General features: G+C 47.5%; 7 protein-coding genes across 7 annotated transcripts, besides 5 other annotated features; all 7 read left to right on the top strand.

The window, feature by feature from the left end:
- Positions 1-6: 6 nt before the first annotated feature.
- Positions 7-945, top strand: Tb10.61.2640 (aquaporin 9, putative; the record flags this gene model as incomplete). Its single annotated transcript, XM_822804.1, has 1 exon — positions 7-945. One exon carries the CDS (start codon positions 7-9, stop codon positions 943-945), a length of 939 nt encoding a protein of 312 aa, XP_827897.1.
- Positions 946-1,802: 857 nt separating this feature from the next.
- Tb10.61.2650 (aquaglyceroporin) lies at positions 1,803-2,717 on the top strand (the record flags this gene model as incomplete). Its single annotated transcript, XM_822803.1, has 1 exon — positions 1,803-2,717. The coding sequence occupies one exon, from the start codon at positions 1,803-1,805 to the stop codon at positions 2,715-2,717; it is 915 nt and encodes a 304-aa protein (XP_827896.1).
- Positions 2,718-3,080: 363 nt separating this feature from the next.
- Positions 3,081-3,101: a microsatellite.
- Positions 3,102-4,825: 1,724 nt separating this feature from the next.
- On the top strand, positions 4,826-6,265 carry Tb10.61.2670 (hypothetical protein, conserved; the record flags this gene model as incomplete). The annotated part of the gene is made up of 1 exon (XM_822802.1): positions 4,826-6,265. The coding sequence occupies one exon, from the start codon at positions 4,826-4,828 to the stop codon at positions 6,263-6,265; it is 1,440 nt and encodes a 479-aa protein (XP_827895.1).
- Positions 6,164-6,255: a sequence feature (CT-rich).
- A 149-nt stretch (positions 6,266-6,414) lies between the features above and the next one.
- Positions 6,415-6,459: a sequence feature (CT-rich).
- Positions 6,460-7,978: 1,519 nt separating this feature from the next.
- On the top strand, positions 7,979-9,034 carry Tb10.61.2680 (pyruvate kinase 1; the record flags this gene model as incomplete). The annotated part of the gene is made up of 1 exon (XM_822801.1): positions 7,979-9,034. The coding sequence occupies one exon, from the start codon at positions 7,979-7,981 to the stop codon at positions 9,032-9,034; it is 1,056 nt and encodes a 351-aa protein (XP_827894.1).
- Positions 9,035-9,559: 525 nt separating this feature from the next.
- Positions 9,560-9,587: a microsatellite.
- A 732-nt stretch (positions 9,588-10,319) lies between these two features.
- On the top strand, positions 10,320-10,778 carry Tb10.61.2700 (hypothetical protein, conserved; the record flags this gene model as incomplete). Its single annotated transcript, XM_822800.1, has 1 exon — positions 10,320-10,778. The coding sequence occupies one exon, from the start codon at positions 10,320-10,322 to the stop codon at positions 10,776-10,778; it is 459 nt and encodes a 152-aa protein (XP_827893.1).
- A 652-nt stretch (positions 10,779-11,430) lies between these two features.
- Tb10.61.2720 (hypothetical protein, conserved) lies at positions 11,431-12,018 on the top strand (the record flags this gene model as incomplete). The annotated part of the gene is made up of 1 exon (XM_822799.1): positions 11,431-12,018. One exon carries the CDS (start codon positions 11,431-11,433, stop codon positions 12,016-12,018), a length of 588 nt encoding a protein of 195 aa, XP_827892.1.
- A 1,093-nt stretch (positions 12,019-13,111) lies between these two features.
- Tb10.61.2740 (hypothetical protein, conserved) lies at positions 13,112-13,531 on the top strand (the record flags this gene model as incomplete). Its single annotated transcript, XM_822798.1, has 1 exon — positions 13,112-13,531. One exon carries the CDS (start codon positions 13,112-13,114, stop codon positions 13,529-13,531), a length of 420 nt encoding a protein of 139 aa, XP_827891.1.
- Positions 13,532-15,613: 2,082 nt separating this feature from the next.
- Positions 15,614-15,652: a microsatellite.
- Between the last annotated feature and the right edge of the window lie 42 nt (positions 15,653-15,694).

The following is a 15,694-nucleotide window of genomic DNA, read 5'->3' as shown; positions in this document are numbered from 1 at the left end:
ATCAGAATGCAGAGCCAACCAGACAATGTGGCGTATCCCATGGAGCTACAAGCGGTTAATAAGGATGGAACAGTGGAGGTCCGTGTTCAGGGAAACGTTGACAACAGTAGCAATGAGCGGTGGGATGCAGATGTACAAAAACATGAGGTGGCGGAGGCTCAAGAGAAACCCGTGGGAGGCATCAACTTTTGGGCACCACGGGAACTGCGGCTAAATTACCGCGACTACGTGGCTGAATTTCTGGGAAACTTCGTCCTCATATATATCGCTAAGGGCGCGGTTATCACCTCACTACTTGTTCCAGATTTTGGGCTTCTCGGTCTTACGATTGGTATTGGTGTGGCTGTCACGATGGCTCTGTATGTTTCACTGGGCATCTCCGGTGGCCATCTCAACTCTGCCGTCACCGTTGGCAATGCGGTTTTCGGTGATTTCCCTTGGAGAAAAGTCCCCGGCTACATCGCGGCGCAGATGCTCGGCACTTTCCTTGGTGCTGCCTGCGCTTACGGAGTGTTTGCTGATCTCCTGAAGGCGCATGGTGGTGGTGAGTTGATTGCCTTCGGTGAAAAGGGGATTGCGTGGGTGTTTGCCATGTACCCCGCGGAAGGAAATGGTATATTTTATCCAATTTTTGCTGAACTCATTTCCACCGCAGTGCTACTGCTCTGTGTCTGCGGTATCTTTGACCCCAATAACTCTCCTGCCAAGGGGTACGAAACGGTAGCTATTGGTGCTCTTGTCTTCGTCATGGTCAACAACTTCGGCTTAGCGTCTCCCCTTGCGATGAATCCCTCACTTGATTTCGGTCCCAGGGTCTTCGGTGCGATCCTTCTCGGGGGGGAAGTTTTTTCACATGCAAATTATTATTTCTGGGTTCCACTAGTTGTTCCATTCTTTGGAGCTATCCTTGGACTTTTTCTGTACAAATATTTTCTTCCACACTAATCGGCCAGGGTAGGGCGAAGGGTATTGACGGTTAGTGGAATTCCAAATAACATTGATGGTGCCTAGCTAAAAGGAAAGATGAAAAATAAAACGAAGGGATCATTTTTCACCATATGAGTTAAGAATATAACAGAGAGGTTTTGTTTCTCCCGAAGAATGCGGGTGAAACGGTGAGCGTTGAAGTTTTTGCCTTCTCCAAAGGCGAAGGCAAACTGCTCTGTTATGTCACATTATAATTTAACCTAAGGGGCATAAAAGAAAGAGAATGGGATCAAACAATAAGGATGTGTTGTAAGGAGTTTATAGCGGTTTAACCGAGAGGGTGCGGTGCCCCTGTAGAGGTAAATGCTGTGTTTGTCTTTTCATCATCCCTTATTTTTATCACTTGTCTATTTTTATTCAGCGGGTAGAAATATATAACAATAATAATGTGGAGGAAGGGAATACATGACGGAACCTTAGTAGGTTGCCACATCTTCCACCCTCTTTCACTTTCCTCTCCCCATCCCATTTGTTTACGTTACCACGCAACGATGTGCCTCGGAGAGGCATTCAAATTACGATTAGCGATATTGCTCTTCGTTTCACTCCTCTACGCACACGCATGCGCATGTGGGAATTCCTTGTTAATGCTGTCGATATTACTTTCCTCACTTCCGAACATTCATTCTTGCGTCACGCAAGGTGCTTTGCTACCTTATAAACCCCGTTCCCCCTATTCTATCGCCCGCTGCTGACTATTTGTGTAACAGTGTAGGAGGAAACAAAAACAATTGTTAGGTAGCGCCTTCAGCACATCAGACATTATTTAAAAATTGAATTCGAGCAACAAGAAAAAAAAGCTCCAGAAAATCAGAATGCAGAGCCAACCAGACAATGTGGCGTATCCCATGGAGCTACAAGCGGTTAATAAGGATGGAACAGTGGAGGTCCGTGTTCAGGGAAACGACGACAGTAGCAACCGGAAACATGAGGTGGCGGAGGCTCAAGAGGAAGTACCGGGAGGCATCAACTTTTGGGCACCACGGGAACTGCGGCTAAATTACCGCGACTACATGGGGGAGCTGCTGGGAACCTTCGTCCTGCTCTTTATGGGTAATGGTGTGGTCGCCACGGTTATCATTGATGGGAAACTGGGGTTCCTCAGCATTACGCTTGGTTGGGGCATTGCCGTCACGATGGCTCTGTATGTTTCATTGGGTATCTCGAGCGGCCACCTTAATCCCGCCGTCACCGTTGGCAATGCGGTTTTCGGTGATTTCCCTTGGAGAAAAGTCCCCGGCTACATCGCGGCGCAGATGCTCGGTGCCTTTCTTGGTGCTGCCTGCGCTTACGGAGTGTTTGCTGATCTCCTGAAGGCGCATGGTGGTGGTGAGTTGATTGCCTTCGGTGAAAAGGGGACCGCAGGTGTGTTCAGCACCTACCCAAGGGATTCAAATGGTCTATTTTCTTGTATCTTTGGTGAGTTTATATGTACGGCGATGCTATTGTTCTGTGTCTGCGGTATCTTCGACCCCAATAACTCTCCTGCCAAGGGACACGAGCCGTTGGCAGTTGGTGCTCTTGTCTTCGCCATTGGCAATAACATCGGTTACTCAACGGGTTACGCAATAAATCCGGCTCGTGACTTCGGTCCCAGGGTCTTCTCTTCTTTTCTTTATGGTGGGAAGGTGTTTTCACATGCAAATTATTATTTCTGGGTTCCACTAGTTATTCCATTGTTTGGAGGTATCTTTGGACTTTTTCTGTACAAATATTTTGTGCCACACTAATCTGCATGAAGGAAAAAGGAAGAATTATAATACTAAATGGAATTCCAAATAACATTTATGGTGCCTGGTTAAAAGCAAAGGTAAAACGCAAGGGGAATATTTTTCACCGTATGTACTAAGTATATAAAAAGCGTTATTTTAATTCGTGTTTAAAAAAAAACGATTCTTTTCCTGTTTTTGAGTGCATGAGCTGCCTTTCTGGTTGCCGTTTTGTTTCATTGTATTAAGTACAATGATCGAAGGGGACACTAATTTTTAGAGATAAATAAGGTGAACAGATGGCGCAATCCATAGGTGCTGTTGCTCCCTTCAGCAGCGTAAGAAAGTCTTTCCCCATCACTAATCTCATGTTTACTTTTTTCTTATATATATATATATATATATGTGTGTGTGTGTGTGTGCGCGCGCTTGTTCATGTGTTTTTTTTTTTCGAGCCACCCCGATTATGTTCGCTCAGGGCACCAATGGAAGAATACACACATAAAATTTGTCACTGAATAGCGCTGAACCACTTGGATAATCCCTCGTTGCACCCCTAACGTCATTTAAATACATATTTTGGGAAGACGTTAAGGTGAATCTCGGTTTACTTCACTCATGTCGTACATCTCTTTGTTGTTGCACTTTACTTCTCTTCATCCCACAGCTGTTTGCATGTGTGTTTTAACCGCTGATTTTGTTGTGTTGGGAGGTGAGGGATAGTATGCCGGGGCAAATTCGCACTTGATGATTCACTTCTGTTTTACAAATGAGGTGGTGGTGCATTCTATTGGGGAATATTTGATTGTTATTATAGATTTTAATGAGCTTTCTTTATTTTTACTTTGTTTGATACCTGGAGCTCCTCCACACAAACAAAGGGAGGTGGAGAGCGACTTCCGAATTCGCGTGGGAAAAGAGAAAACGGCAGCCAGTTTAACCAGTAAATATTACATTGAAGGTTTCGTTTATTTTCGTAATTTTCGTCAGCACGATGGATAGGGACCCTGAGAGGAAGTTTCTTACCCACTCACGGAGACCATTCACTTTGGTGGGAAGGTGTTTTCACATGCAAATTATTATTTCTGGGTTCCACTAGTTATTCCATTGTTTGGAGGTATCTTTGGACTTTTTCTGTACAAATATTTTGTGCCACACTAATCTGCATGAAGGAAAAGGGAAGAATTATAATACTAAATGGAGTTCCAAATAACATTTATGGTGCCTGATTAAAAGCAAAGGTAAAATGCAAGGGGAATATTTTTCACCTTATGAATTGTGAACTTGATGGGAACGCTGTTCCTGGGGTGTGGAAGGGGACGGAACATGTTCGTTATGTTTCCGCCACCTCCACTAAAATTTGTTTGAGGAAGCGGATATAATCACATCTGCCCCTTTAGATGCCCTTTGCAGCACACTCTCAGCGAAAGAATACGTAAGCACATCCATTTATTTACATGCTGGAGTACATGAAGAAGAAGGAAAAGAATATGTTCCCGATTTATGTAATGTGGGGGCGAGGCGGGGGTGGGCATTACCCTTTTATTTCTGTACACATGTCTTTTGTTTGGGCTGCTTTGCACCGCTCCGCATCCGGAGGTGCACACCAGTGGATCGGTTTGGCAACTCAGGGGAATTCTCAAAGGAAGAGGAGAGGGGGAAGCAGGAAAACTCCACCGGCTGCGTCATCAAGTTTATGGTAGTCGCATGTGTACTCGCACAACTCCTATTGCCACCATTTGAATTTATGCGGGCCAATACGTGGCGCAGCAACGCAAAAGCTCGCCGACGATAGCGCCATGTGTTTGGCATCCTCTAGGGGTATTGTCTCCCTTTTTTTTTCTGCTCTGTATGCGCTTTTGCTCACCTCCCACGAATCAGAGTGCCTCTTCTCTTGGTCAACTAATAACTCTGTTTAGACAACAATAGCAAGGAATTTCAAAGGGGGCAGAGAGTTGGCTAAAGTTGCATTGGAGAGGCGATTAATTGACAACAATAAGGGAATACGTTGTAAGAGTGGAAAAAGGAACAAAATAAGAATAATATAATTAGATTGAGGAAGTTGCCTCATTAATTTGCACGATTAGTGTACCAAGGGGGAAAGGTTCTGCCAAAAAGCATCAGCAGCAATGAGCAAGACAGAGACGGCACCTGAAGCTGCGCCCGCGCCGACGGAAAGGCGTCCTCAACCGCGGTGGATGACAGCTCCGGGGGCGCCTCCGAGACCAGATGTAATGGAGCACCGAACCAAGATGAAAGCACTTTCGCAGGAGAAAGGGGCTCTTATCGCCCAAATCAAGGAGCTACGTGCTTCGTTGGGACCAAAAAGTGAGCCTGACAAGGAGCGCGACGAGATCCGACAGAGGCTCAAGGAGCTTGATGACAAACGGAAGGCTGAACAAGAAATGCGCTCCAAAAAGTCAGAGGAGATTATTGAAGTAAGGAAGAAACACGACGAGTACGTGAAGAAACTCCGCTCTCTGACAGATGACCTGGGCGGCTTTAAAAGCGTGGAGGAGTTCGACGAGGCCATCGAGTACATGACGAAAAAAATGGAGACAAGTGGCGGTGGACTCGCCGCCGAGAAGCGCATCATGCGACAAATAGGCCAACTTGAGGATGCTAAACGGTACTTGCAGGAGCTGCAGCCTGTTTCCGAGGCCATCGCGGAGGCAAAGCACTGCGAGGCGACGTTGCAACGTGAGATCCAAGAAATTAACGAGCGCATTCGGGGTCTCAATGAAGAATACAAGGGACAACGATCAACCAAAATGGAGAAAGATGACAAAATGAGGAGCACTGGGGCGAATCGGCAGGAAGTATTCAAAAAGTGTGATGAGATCAGCGCAAAGATCACCAGTATTACCAAGGAAATGAACGCACTTTCTGAGGACTTCCAGAAGGCAATGGAGGTGTGGAAGTCGTGGTGTGATGAAGCCCGCGCTAAGCACATGGCCAAAATGGAGGAAGTGCGCAAGGAACGCCACCGCAGGTTCCTGGAACGAAAGAATGCCCCCAAGTTGGCGGAGAAGCGTGAGCGTGCGCTGCGTCGCATGAACCCATACGAGGTGGAAATCGCGGCATGCGACACCCTTCTACAGTATTTGAGGGACCAAAAGATTATGGTTCAACGCGAGAATGAGGAGCGGGCCAGGAGGGAGGCAGCGGCAAACTTTGACCCAGCGGAGTTTGCCCCAGAAGGTGCCGTGGTCTTGAACGATGGCATGAGTCATCAGAACGGAGGCGACAGCAAGAAGCAGAAGCAACAAGCCAATAAAGCAAAGAGGGATTCGGCGCCGAAACCGCGAGTCATCAAGCATAGTGAAGAGAAGTTGGAATTGTTCAAGCTTGTTGACGAGCAGCCACCGAGGTTCCTGGAAGACATTGGTGGAATCATGGAAAATATCCGTGCCAAACTGAAGGAGTACTCCAGTCACATCAAAACAGGCGAACCAGAACTCTCCAGCGATGACGAGGAGGATGAGGAGAAGAAAGAGCAAGAAGGTGAGGAAGAGGCAGTCGCTAAAGAAGATGAAACCAATGAGGGAGAGGGGGAGGATTTTGCGTAAATAATTGTGTCGTGAGGTAGGGATGTTGCTGGTCCCATGCTTTTCTCGTCCTGTACACGTTTTAACTACCCCTTTCTATCAACAAACCGCGCACGCGGTCCGCGCGGTCAAGGCGGAAGGTGACTCGTATGGAGATGGAAAAGAGTCTAGAGAGGACAAAAAAGTAAAGGAAATGGAAGGGAAGGGAAAGGGAAAAAGCAGCAGGGTTAGGGCCAGAAAGCGCAGCGGAGTAAAGGGGGGGGGTAAGTGGCGGGGAAGAATGCGGAGGAAAAAAGAATATCACGTTGAATATTATTGGGGCGTATAACAATCAACTGGTTAGTGAGAAGGTGCCACTAATGCAGCGTGGGTGAGCATGCGGCACCTGCACCGTGCTTAAAGCAGGGCCATTTACAGGTCCATACCAACACGACAAAAAATAACAGGAAAGGAGCTTGCCTTCTTTTTAACTTTGCTCTTGTGCACGCCCTTTGTCTCCTTGTGGTGTACCTTCGCTACTATATATAATTTCTCTAGTTAATCATGTTGTAGAATTGATGGAAGGAAACGATGCATTGAAGCTATATAGCATGTAAGTGAAGGGTATAAGGGTGAACAAACTGATGTCCAAAACTACGTGCGCCATCCCCTCAGATTCATATGTGACGATGGGACAAGTGTCGCAGAAAGCGTGGAAAGTTAGGGATATGCAAACTGAGGTGGCGCGATGCCGTTAAAAAAAGAGCATCCTGTGCCAAATAAGTGGAATATAGGAAGGGAGAGGTGAGTATTGCTCAGCGACCTCCCACTCTTCGCTCCCCATCCTCTGTAATGTGCCTTTTTGTTGCTGCACAACAGTTTTCCTGTTGCTCAAAACCGCTGCGTCAGTTTAGGTATGGGATAGGGAGGAAATGGACTCCCTTTCGCTGTCAACACGTAGCTGAGTAAGTGAAACATCTCCTCCTCCACCTTCTTGCTCCTTCCTTCCGTGGAGCTTGTGACTGTTGATGGGTTAACTCCCAACTCATCAACAGTCAATCAACGACGAATGGATCTAGCGACAAGTTACACTGAGGGTTTTAAACGTAAAAAAGTAAAGAAAAGGATTGGTACCCTCCACTTCCACAATTACATTTTCGTTTGCTTTCTACCCTTTTCTTCATATAGAACTACAGCAGCATAAAGCATCTAAACACAAATAACCAAGGAAAAAAAGAACAAATTGTGGTATACTAATTATCACCTAATAAAGGAACAATTCAGACAAAACAGATTTATTCCGAAGAGTCCATGTCGCAGCTAGAGCACAACATTGGGCTCTCCATTTTTGAGCCGGTGGCCAAACACCGTGCCAACCGCATTGTGTGCACCATCGGACCCAGCACACAGAGCGTTGAAGCCCTGAAAAACCTAATGAAGAGTGGTATGTCTGTTGCCCGTATGAACTTCTCCCATGGATCCCATGAATACCACCAGACGACGATAAACAACGTTCGCGCAGCTGCTGCTGAACTTGGCCTTCATATTGGTATTGCGCTGGACACGAAAGGTCCTGAAATCCGTACAGGCCTCTTCAAGGATGGTGAGGTGAGCTTCGCCCCTGGTGACATCGTGTGTGTCACTACCGATCCCGCCTATGAGAAGGTTGGCACAAAGGAAAAGTTCTATATCGACTACCCACAACTGACGAAGGCAGTGCCCGTGGGCGGTTCCATTTATGTTGACGACGGTGTGATGACTCTCCGCGTGGTGAGCAAGGAAGACGATCGGACGCTGAAGTGCCACGTGAACAATCACCACCGCCTGACCGACCGCAGGGGTATCAACCTCCCAGGTTGTGAGGTGGATCTGCCCGCCGTTTCCGAGAAGGACCGCAAGGACTTGGAGTTCGGTGTGGCACAAGGTGTTGATATGATTTTTGCCTCGTTCATCCGCACGGCTGAGCAGGTTCGTGAGGTGCGCGCCGCCCTCGGTGAGAAGGGAAAAGACATCCTTATCATTTCCAAGATTGAAAACCACCAGGGTGTGCAGAACATTGACTCCATCATTGAAGCGAGCAATGGCATTATGGTTGCTCGTGGTGATCTTGGCGTCGAGATCCCCGCCGAGAAGGTGTGTGTGGCGCAGATGTGCATCATCAGCAAGTGCAACGTGGTGGGCAAACCTGTCATCTGTGCCACGCAAATGCTCGAGAGCATGACGTCAAACCCCCGCCCCACACGTGCCGAAGTATCCGATGTTGCCAATGCTGTTCTCAACGGAGCCGACTGTGTCATGCTTTCCGGTGAAACGGCCAAAGGGAAGTACCCCAACGAAGTGGTACAGTACATGGCTCGCATCTGTGTCGAGGCGCAGAGCGCAACGCACGATACTGTTATGTTCAACAGCATTAAGAACCTGCAGAAAATCCCCATGTGCCCCGAAGAGGCCGTTTGCAGCAGCGCCGTCGCCTCTGCATTTGAGGTACAAGCCAAGGCAATGCTCGTGCTAAGCAACACGGGCCGAAGTGCTCGCCTCATCAGCAAGTACCGCCCGAACTGCCCCATCATTTGTGTCACCACACGTCTGCAAACGTGCCGTCAACTCAACGTGACGCGCTCCGTCGTGAGTGTTTTCTACGACGCCGCAAAGAGTGGTGAGGACAAGGATAAGGAAAAGCGCGTGAAACTCGGTTTGGATTTTGCGAAGAAGGAGAAATATGCCAGCACTGGAGACGTGGTGGTTGTCGTGCATGCCGACCACTCTGTGAAGGGGTACCCGAACCAAACTCGCCTCATCTATCTTCCTTAAGCATTGGTGTGTGGGTGAGCAATGTAATGAGGGGTTAATGAAAAAAAAAATGCGATATGCTGGTCACTGCAGCAATTTATTTTATTCGGGAGGAAAAGAGTAAAATGGAGGAAGAATTAATATTAGGGGATATTATTGATCTGGGAGGGATAAACTTTAAGAATGGGGAATATATTTGTATGTAAGATGATAAACCGGGGGGGATGCATTGAAGCTATATAGCATGTAAGTGAAGGGTATAAGGGTGAACAAACTGATGTCCAAAAACTACGTGCGCCATCCCCTCAGATTCATATGTGACGATGGGACAAGTGTCGCAGAAAGCGTGGAAAGTTAGGGATATGCAAACTGAGGTGGCGCGATGCCGTTAAAAAAAGAGCATCCTGTGCCAAATAAGTGGAATATAGGAAGGGAGAGGTGAGTATTGCTGAGAAATCTCCCTTTCTTCGCCCCCTTTTTGATTTTTCTTTTGGTTCTTGCTATTTAAATTTAAAGCAATAATATCCCTATTTGACTGTTTATTTGATATATATATATATATATATATATATATCTTCTTTTTGCACGTCTCTGTGTGGTTGTATTATCTAATTTTTTTGTTCTGCTATCATCTCATGTTACTAAAATGGATAAAACAGCGCTTTTCTTCATATCTTCTGGCAATCCTTGGTGATGTTTCTAAGCTGTACTACCGAAAAGGGGAGCTGTTAATGTTATTAGGCTACAAGGGAAGGAAAGTGTAGTGATGGTGGAAAGTGGTGAATCTCTTAATGTTTTCAATACGAGCAAGCACTGAAATTTTTTTCAGCGGGTGAGTGCCATGACGGGTGAATTTTGTTGGTGGTGTATCGTTGATAGCGCTAAGACAACGGAAAGGGGTTGCGCACTTGATTTGGACTTCTTTTCCACGTTGAAGGGTGGAGTAGTCATTTGATTTGTGGTCTTGCTGTAGTTTTGTCGCGGAGTACTCCGTGCTGTGGGACCATTGGGGAATAACCCTAACACGTTTCCCATTTCCCTTTATTCTGTTTCCGTTCCGTACGTAATTCACCTGTGAGCCAGTAGCTGTGCTCATTAAGATATATACGCGAACACGGAGTTTAGAGTCATAATTGCTCCTTCCTCCCCTTGATGTCACCTTACGGTACGGCAAGTTACATGTCTCTTCTCTTCTCTTCCCCCTCCCTCCCCCCAACTTCCCTCACCTTTTTGTTTGATACCTTGTTTGCAAACTCCGATGATAAATTTGAAATAAACTTACACATATAACACTTTCACTGAAGAAATGAAACCGTCTCAACCGTCGTACGATAAGCGGGCGTATCAGACCATATACCCACAGTACCTTGACGCGGAGTTGACACCCCACGATGGTCGGCGCCTTACTCGTACGCAAGCTGTAGATGATCCCACAACTAACGAAGTTGTCGAAGCGTTAAAAGAATTGGGTTACACAGATATCTTCGTTGAACCCTCCGCTTCGTTTCCGCGATCCCAGGGCTCAATCAAGTACATTATGCCCCCAAAAGGATGTGTGAAGGTGGCGATTAAGCGGCCTAAAGGTGAGCACTACATTCCGAAGAGTGATTTCGACACGCAAACACGGGGCGTGACCGTGGAAGATATCCCCAACAAAATGGAGCTCTTGCGCCGGGTATCTGCACTAATAAAAATACAGCACGCGTTGAAAAAACAGGCCGAAGCCGCGGCGGCCTCACAGACTGCCAACACACGGAAAAAGTAGAGGCGGTGTCTCACATGGGATCGGTTTGGAGGAGAAGCGCGGGATATTGGACTGAGCTGCTGGAGAGGGTGAACTATTGTTGTGACATTTTACCTTCCTCTCCTCTCTGTCTTTCCTTTTCCTCCCCCACCCTCCTTCATTTCACCTGAACCCATCATGATGGATCCGAGTACCTGTGCTTCTTGCCGTAGACTTTAGTGTGCGCGTTGATGCAAGTAAGTGACTTTGCGTGTGTGAGGTGTGCTCTTTTTCTTTTTTCCTGCGCATGGGAATGGATGTACCTGCGCGGCGGTGGGCCACGATTGTGTTTGATTTATTGGTCGGTGTCATCGCACTTGCGTTTTGACGCACAGGAAACTGGCGTTATGTGGAACGGTTTTGTGAGCAGAAACCGTAGAGTAGGCAACCTATTTCACTGTTCTTCGTCGCCATGTTTGCGGAAATGGGAAGGGGACTGTGTTGACGGTTATCTCATTATTATCTTTTTTTTTTTTGACTGCACCCTTTATTACTCCACTTTCGAGAAAGCGCTTGTCGTGTACTATTGTGTTGTGCAGCACCTGCACTCGCCTATAGGTTGGCTTCCTGAGTCCATCCGACTAATTCCACAAAACAAGCAATTATTTAAAATAAAGCGCGGCCTGTCATAGGCATGGGGACCTTTTGTTCCCGGTGGTGGGTGCATCTGACCAGTTTATTTCTGTCAAAAAAAACTACAAAAGGGAAATGTGGTGGGGGCGGTGTGCTGTATAATATATGCCCACAGATCTATGGTGTCATTTTAATTTGTGTTCGTCACTTCACTCACTTCTTCCTACAACGTTTTTGGTTACGTCGCTTCATTTTTACGCCTAACTTTGTGGTAGCGGTGAATAGAAGAATGGCCTCGTTCGGCTCTGAAGCACAGGCAACCAGCAATGAGTTAGTGGCTGTCATTGAAGAACTCAAAGAGCGCCGTGCGGCACTTGACCGAAACATTCGGCGGGAGGAAGAGGAGCGGGCCCGCACACTCACCGAGGTAAACGCGTTGAATGAGCGTTTGGTATCCCTGAATGAAAGCCTGGCAAAAAAGACAGCGATGAGGTCTGAGCTCGACAGAGTCATCAGGGACACTTCGGAGTCGTTCAAAGGGATATTGCAGGAATCAAAAAGTTTGTTAGTCAAGGCGCGCAAGGAATCTTCCGGCCTCACAGGTTCCAGTGACGCCAAGAAGGGTCATCGTGAAAGCGCAGTGTCGTAAAACATTTCAACCCTCTTGTCGTGGTTTTCCCGCACAGCTGGACGAGCGAACCACAAGTTAAACCTGCTGCTCTCGTAAAGAGTGGTATCCCTAAAGTTGTCTGCTTTTCCCCACTATTACCTCTGACCCCCACTTCGAGCTCACAGCCCCCCCCCCAAAGCACTTAACTTCTCGTGTTTGCCTTATAGTTTTCCCTCATTTTCTTTGTCGGTTGTGTACTTTGCTGGGCAAGAAGGCGGAGAGGAAATTATACCCACGTGTGTAGTATGCAAACTTCTCGCGTATCATATGGCGAGGGAGCACTGACCAGTGGTGTGAGCTAGAAGAACAAACTTGGGTGTGCTTGTGAAACAAAGGTAGGAAATACTCTAGTTTTATGCAGCGGGAATGGGTGAGCAAGCTGGTTTGTGAGGGAAAGATGATGTTAACGTGATGTTGTTTTCTTTTTGCATGTCGGTGAAATCGTCTCTTCTGCTCTTTTTTTTTCTTGGTTGGAGGGAATGGGCATCTGCGATCAGAGGTAGGTTTTTGTGACGCCATTCCGCTCTTGGAGCATTCGTGCAATATATCATCGTTTGCAACCCACAACAACGGTGAGCGGGACTCCTTTGCGGCTTCGCCCTCCCCCTCGGTCTTGTCATTTATCAGAAACGACTTCCCCTTCTGTGTTCAAGGGGGGTTCAGATTTTGCCGTGAGCACGACCACTCACACATAGAGCCGTTAGTTAACTTGCTTCGCCACCAATTATTTGCCGCAGCTCACATGGCTTCATTGTGCCGCTGCAGTGATCATAATAACGGTATTATTACGCTGCAACGCCACCAGCAGGTCTATATGTCGGATTCAGGGACGTTAGCTACAAATACGCAACGTTGGCAGTATTCGTTACGTTCCTAACCCGCCGCCAACGTCAGCAGTGCGGCGCTCCCAACATTTGGGTCTGCCATGCTGCTTCACGACTTGTCAAGCAGAAGGTGCAAACTTCAGCGACACGGAAATGATCATACATATGGCTCTGCCACACTTGCACACTACGGAAGACAATGATGCAAGGAACTTCTTCATTAAGGGTAACGTAATTATCTCCTCTCAATGCTCACGCAAGCGGGTGAAGAGGAAGCGGTTGCTGAAACCCTTACAAAGAACCTCTCTTGCCTGTACAGAGCCTTCACTTTGGGATCCGACAGAAAAGAGCAAATGTGCGTAGTGCAGCACCTCATGAGTTTCCTTTCTCTTCCCGTGATGGGTATTACCGTCGGCACCTTTCTTGGGCGCTACGGTGCGGTTGGGGAAAGGGGCGTAACCGCCAATAACTCCTCCGCTTTCGCCCTACTCCTTTTGGAATATTTTACGGTCGAGGCGTGGAACAATTCCGTTTTCTATCTTCACATCAACAATACAGAAAAGCAGGGTGAGTGGGCGCGTGCTGCCTGGGCTCTGGTTGACATTCTCCCTCCAACACACCGTGTTGTCTCTGCCCTACATGCGCTGAGAGGGATCACAGGCTGCTGACCTGCCCAACTGACAGATAATTCTTTCAAGTTCATGGGAGCTTCCCTTGATGTTATTCGTTCGTGACTTATTTATTTCCTTTAGTTGTTGATCAACAATACACTTAGATTCATTTGTGCAAACCGCTTATTAACAGAAAGTGAAAACAAAGCGCCACGCCTTTCACACAACACCCACCTCGCCCTCTCATTTGTTTCAATCCATTGCTACGCTTACCGCTAAGCAGCGGACAAAGCTTCCCATACCCCGCCTCTTTTTTCGACTACAGTAGTGAATGATGGCTTCCGAAGATAAAACGCAAAGGAACGATCCCCACGAAACGAACGAACATGAAGAAGTGCAAACTACACCTGAGGAGGTTGATCCTACTGCCGAGGAACCTGTATCACGGTGGGGGCGGCTCATGACACCTCGCATTGTTCTTTCCATCTTCACGCTTCTCAACTTCGTCACGTATTACGACCGCGGAGCCATTGCCGGTTGTTTAGTCGTCATTAAGGGTGATCCGACCATCGCGGGGTCATCGAATGTTCTGACGGATACGAAGGCCGGCTTGCTTTTCTCAGGCTTCATGATTGGCTTCATGGTCGCCTGTCCCCTGTTCGCTGGGCTCGGAGGTGTCGTACAATCCAAGTGGATCATCGCCGTAGGCATCATTGCATGGGCTGCTGCTTTAGTTGGAACCGGCCTGGCACGCTCGTATGAGTTCCTTCTCGCCTGCAGAATCTTTGATGGGGTGGGAGAGGCCGCCTTTGTTGGTTTCACAGTGACGGTGATTGATGCCATTGCACCACCCGAGTCACGGACATCGTGGATAGGCACGTTCTACTCTATGATCCCCGTCGGGACAGCGGTTGGTATGGCTGCCGGTGGTGTGATGGGTGCGTATGGTTCCGTAGGGGGTCTGGAGGGCTGGCGTGTAACCTTTCTCTCCCTTGCGATCGCCGCCATTCCGATTTTGCTACTTATCGTATTCCTCCCCAAACGATACAACATGCGCCAGAAACGCGACAACGAATACCTCCCGATACATAAGGCCACTTTTCACATTTTCACGAACGCACGGTATCTCCTTGTTGTCTTCGGTTACGCAATGTACTGCTTCGTAATCGGCGGCCTCTCGGTATGGTCAATACCTTTTCTAGTTGATGGGCCGATGGAGCTTACCAACATGACGGCATCAATGATCATGGGCGGTACCACAGCACTTACCGGTATCATTGGATCCATCGTCGGAGGCGTTGTAGTGGACAAACTTGGAGGGAGCCTTGGCTCTTCAGGCACTATGAAGTGTCAGCTTTTTTGCGTCGTCATGATTGCCGTCAGCGTCCCCGCAGGACTTGCTGCATTGTTCATGGAAGTTACTTGGCTGTTTACATCGCTTCTGGTGGTTTCGGTGTTTACTCTCTTTGCAGTCACAGCACCCATTAACTCAGCAATACTAACAGTGGTCCCATGGGATCAAAGGGCATATGCCGTGAGTTACTCCGTTCTTCTTATTCACTTGCTAGGCGATTTCCCGTCACCAACACTTGCTGGTTATCTCTCTGACAATGCCTTCTCGAGAGGATGTCCGGCGCATGGTAATAACACCCAGTGCGGAAACGACATTGACAATTTATGCAAGTGGATAAACAAAACGGGTAATAGCACGGATGGACACTGCGTCAGCAAGTATCAGCTACGTAATGCTCTTCTTGTGATATTCGCATTCCTTGGTCTTGCAATTCCGTGCTGGCTTGCCGTCTACTACATACTGTCACGTGAGGCGAGTACACCTCACTCCCGAGTCGCAAGCGAAGATAGAAGGTTGGTGGGAGACCAAACACCCGCGGAAAGAAGCAAAGACACTTTGTAGCTTTCCTCTCTAGAAGGGATACTTCGAGATACTTTCACTTCTAACAATAAATAAATAGGACTATCGTTTCTTAACTGCATCTGCGGCGAAATCGCCATCGTTTGTCGTAAGAGTAACTGGCACAAAACGCATGAAATTTAGTAGCTCAGCGGCAAGTTTATCATTCCCCCAATCCTCCGCAATAGTATAAAGCACATCATTTTATCGGGTACATAACGATCACCTTTATTTTATTTTATTTTTTGTTTCCTTTATTTCAATTTGGTGTTCTTAAACGTATGGTCCCTATGCCAGTTTGAGCACGT

This window comes from Trypanosoma brucei, chromosome 10 (assembly GCF_000002445.2).
Source record: "Trypanosoma brucei brucei TREU927 chromosome 10, whole genome shotgun sequence".
Classification (NCBI taxonomy): Eukaryota; Euglenozoa; class Kinetoplastea; order Trypanosomatida; family Trypanosomatidae; genus Trypanosoma; species Trypanosoma brucei.
Note: the sequence above shows the minus strand (reverse complement) of the source record. Positions and strands in the feature narration are given on the sequence as shown.